The following is a 3,773-nucleotide window of genomic DNA, read 5'->3' as shown; positions in this document are numbered from 1 at the left end:
AGCTGCTGGGCAGGGCCAGGAGTGCCCAGGCGCCTCTTGCCGTCTGCGCCCCGCGGGGGGACCCGGCTCTGGAGGCTGCGGGGACCCGGGCGGCCCGGCGGGCTGCCGGGACCGGCCCGGGGGTCAGCCCGGGAGAGGCCGGCTGCGGAGGCGGGGCCGGCCGGCGGGGGCGGCCCGGGGGAGGGCCGGGCTGCGGGGACCAGCCCGGCGGGGCGGCCCGGGGAGGGCCGGGCTCGGGGGGACCGGCCCGGCAGGGGCGGCCCGGGGGAGGGCCGGGCTGCGGGGACCGGCCCGGCGGTGGGGACCGGCCCGGGGAGGGGTCGGGCTGCGGGCGGGGTGACGGGCCCGGGCTGCGGGGCGGGGTGACGGGCCCGGGGAGGGCCGGGCTGCGGGGACCGGCCCGGCGGGGGCGGCCCGGGAGGGGCCGGGCTGCGGGAGGGCGGCCCGGGGAGGGGCCGGGCTGCAGGGCGGGGACCGGCCCGGGGCGTGACCGGACCGGCGGGGGTGACGGGCCCGGCGGGGCGGCCCGGGGAGGGCCGGGCTGCGGGAGGGGACCGGCCCGGGGAGGGCCGGGCTGCGGGAGGGGGCGGCCCGGGAGGGGCCGGGCTGCGGGAGGACCGGCCCGGGAAGGGGCCGGGCTGCGGGGACCGGCCCGGCAGGGGCGGCCCGGGGGAGGCCGGGCTGCGGGGACCGGCCCGGCGGGGGCGGCCCGGAGGACCGGCCCGGGGAAGGGCCGGGCTGCGGGAGGACCGGCCCGGCCGGCCCGGGAGGGGCCGGGCTGCGGGTGGGGGCGGCCCGCGGGAGGGGCCGGGCTGCGGGTGGGGACCGGCCCGGGGACCCGCTGTGACGCACACGGGGCTGCTCCGGCCCTGCTGGCGCGAAGCCTGGTGGGCGCCCATCGGCCCGGCCTCGGGGCGGGGCCCGCGGGCTCGGAACGACTCTCGCCCCCGGCACCAGGGGCGCTGCGCCCGGAGCCTCCGGCGGACAGAGCGTCCCCGCCCCACAATGCACCGCGCCGCGGCCGGAAATCAGCAGCCGCTGGCGAGACGTGTCCGGGGAGCCTCGGAGCCGCTGCCTGCGCGTGAGTGGGGCGGGGCCACCGCGGGACCCCAGGCCCCTCCCCCAGCCCGGGCCCCCGGGCCCAGCCCCTCCCCGCCCATCGGGACCCCTCAGCCCCGGACCCCGGGCCCCCCCACCCACCCGGATCCACCTCAGGAACTCCCCGTCTCCTTCCTCCCCCGGGACCCATGTCCCCTCCCCTGGCCTGGGACCCCCAGGACCTCCTCATGTCCCCGGGAGCTCACCCCAACCTCCCAGCCCCTCCCCACCCAGGGACCCCCGGCCCCTCCTCCCCACCTCAGGATCCCTCGGCCCCTGAGCCCCTGGACCACCTGCCCCTCCCCACCCTGGGACCCCATATCCCTGCGACCATCCTGCCCCTCCCCTTCCACTCCAGCCCGAGACACCTCCCTCCCCACCCTTGGACCTCACCCGGGACCTCCCCATGTTCCTGGGGACCCCCGTCCCTCCTCCCTCCACTCCACCCCCTGGGACACTCTGGCCCCTCCCCCCAAGATCCTCCCTCAGTCCGGGGAACCTCTCAGCCTCAAGATGCCCCCATGAGCTCCTGAACCTCCCCTGAGGTCCCCCCTCAGCCCCGGGACCCCCCAGATGGTTCCTCCCCGACCCCGCTGACCCGTCCCGCTCCCTGCAGGATGATCACCGACGTGCAGCTCGCCATCTTTGCCAACATGCTGGGCGTGTCGCTCTTCCTGCTCGTGGTTCTCTACCACTACGTGGCTGTCAACAACCCCAAGAAGCAGGAGTGAGGGGCCACCCCACAGGTAATGCCCGGCCCTCAGCCCCCGAGGCTCTGGCACCTGGGCACTGCAGTCCCTGGGAGACAGCACTGGGAGCTCGCAGCTGGGGTGGGGTCTCGGCCCCTGGTGCCACAGACACCGCTGGGCACTGGCTGGCTGCTCGGAGCTGGGGTGGGGTCTGGGCCCCTGGTGGCACAGACACCGCTGGGCACTGGCTGGGGACTCGGAGCTGGGGTGGGGTCTCGGCCCCTGGTGGCACAGACACCGCTGGGCACTTGGTCGTCAGAACCGTGCGGCTGGTGACATCTCCCCATGAGCATCATGGTCTCCGGGGGGGCTGGTTTATGATGCCCCTTCCCCTAGCTGGCCAGTGAGCCTGGGCATTGGCCCAGTGGGTCTGGCTGGAGCTGGTTTCCCTGGCAGCACGTCTGGCCTGTGAGCTGCAGGGCCTGCCCGGGGGCCGTGCAGATGCAGCAGTCGAGCCGCGCGTGGGGCGGGACTGGTCCCGTGGCATTAGCGCCCGGCTCCTCCCGACTCCCCTTGTACCCTGAGCTGTTTGGTCTTGTTTGCCCCGACAGAGCCCGAGCCCTGAGCAGGGCCTGCCATGGCCAGAAGCAGAGCTGACAGCCGCCCCTGGCCCCGCAGCCTGGCTCCACATCGCACTGCGCCGTAGCTTTGTGCAGACACAAATAAAGGGCTGGAACCTCCCGTGTGCGGGCGTCTGGGTGTCACTGCGGTGCCAGCAGAGCCCTACCTGTGGGGCGCAGAGCATGCTGCTCGGGCTGATAGGAGAGGAGGAGCCCTTCAGCTGGGGCCCAGGTTAGACTCCTGCTGCGATCACAAGGGGCGGGGGGGACGGGACAGGGAAGCCGTTGGCCCCACCCCCAGCTCCCCATGCTCTCGGGCAGAGAAATCTGGGCTTGGCAGCCCCGGGGAAGAGGCAGGTGTTTGAGGAAGGTCTCCCGGTGACTTGCGTCAGAGCAGACCTGGGTACAGATAGCGCCAGGCAGATCCCCAGGCCACAAGGGACCCCAGTGATCATCTGCTCTGCTGGCAGCGGGGGCTCCCGTCCCGGGAGAGGCTCTGAGGGAAGCGGTGGCTCCTGCCGGCCTGGCGGTGCTGACGGTTGTACTGTGGGCACAGCATGCAGGCTGCATTAACCCCTTCTCCTCCAAGGGGGCAAAGCTGGCCCTTGGCTCGCTTGCCCTTCCTCCATCAGTCCAGCCTTGTCTTTAGGCCTCCCCCCGAGCAGCCTGCCAGCTCCTGCGGGTGAACACCGTGGGCTCTACTCCTGCCTTCCTGGACCAGCAGCCCTCTCGCTGCTGCTCTGGGCGCCGCAGGCTCCTGGCACCGTTGAGAGGCCTGCCCCAGACTACAGAGCTCAGGGGACATTTCTTCCAAACAAACTTGAATAGAAACACGTCACAGGACAAACCCTCTCTCATCCAAATAGCGTCAAAGCCCTGAACAACTCCCGAGCGGCTGGGCTGAGTGGGAGGCAGCGACCGATGGCTCTGCCTTGGGGGCTGGCTGCAGGGCTGCTCCAGCCCTGACCCTGCCCACCCGGAGGGGCTGGCCAAAGCTGCTAGCCTGGGGCCCAGGCACACGGGGATGGGAGCCGACCTGCAGCTCCGCGGCCTGACTTGGTTCTGCTCATGAAGCAGCCTTTGCAAGGGCCTGCCCGGGTTACAAGCTGTTCCCGTGGGGTGTGCCGGGGAGAGCCCCGACGGGAGAGACCCACCCTGGAGCCCTCTGAGGTGCTGCTGGCACTGTACTCTGCCCGCGGAGACGCCCACGGACGCTCCCTCAAGTTGCCTCCACAGCCCTGCTGGGTGTGGGGCAGGGGCCACGCTACTGTGGGGAGACACGGCCCCCCAGGCTCACTGTGGCAGCAGGGGGCTGCCCACGGGCCGGGATCTGAGACACACCATGGGAGCTCTGGCTTAGTGGAAG

The 3,773-nt window shown here is 73.2% G+C and overlaps 1 protein-coding gene across 1 annotated transcript; it reads left to right on the top strand.

Annotated features, from left to right (window-relative positions):
* Positions 1-896: 896 nt before the first annotated feature.
* Positions 897-2,548, top strand: OST4 (oligosaccharyltransferase complex subunit 4, non-catalytic). Its single transcript, XM_039531653.1, has 3 exons — positions 897-1,081; positions 1,715-1,844; positions 2,399-2,548. The coding sequence occupies exon 2, from the start codon at positions 1,716-1,718 to the stop codon at positions 1,827-1,829; it is 114 nt and encodes a 37-aa protein (XP_039387587.1). The 5' UTR covers positions 897-1,081; position 1,715; the 3' UTR covers positions 1,830-1,844; positions 2,399-2,548.
* The last annotated feature ends 1,225 nt before the right edge of the window (positions 2,549-3,773 follow it).

The sequence above is a fragment of the Mauremys reevesii genome, linkage group 3 (assembly GCF_016161935.1).
Source record: "Mauremys reevesii isolate NIE-2019 linkage group 3, ASM1616193v1, whole genome shotgun sequence".
Taxonomy (NCBI): Eukaryota; Metazoa; Chordata; order Testudines; family Geoemydidae; genus Mauremys; species Mauremys reevesii.
The sequence above is the reverse complement of the archived record's forward strand: the minus strand, read 5'-3'. Positions and strand labels throughout refer to the sequence as shown.

Bases quoted from the DNA above. Each gene is read 5' to 3' on its own strand.
- OST4 (XM_039531653.1), top strand. From the start codon at position 1,716: ATGATCACCGACGTGCAGCTCGCCATCTTTGCCAACATGCTGGGCGTG.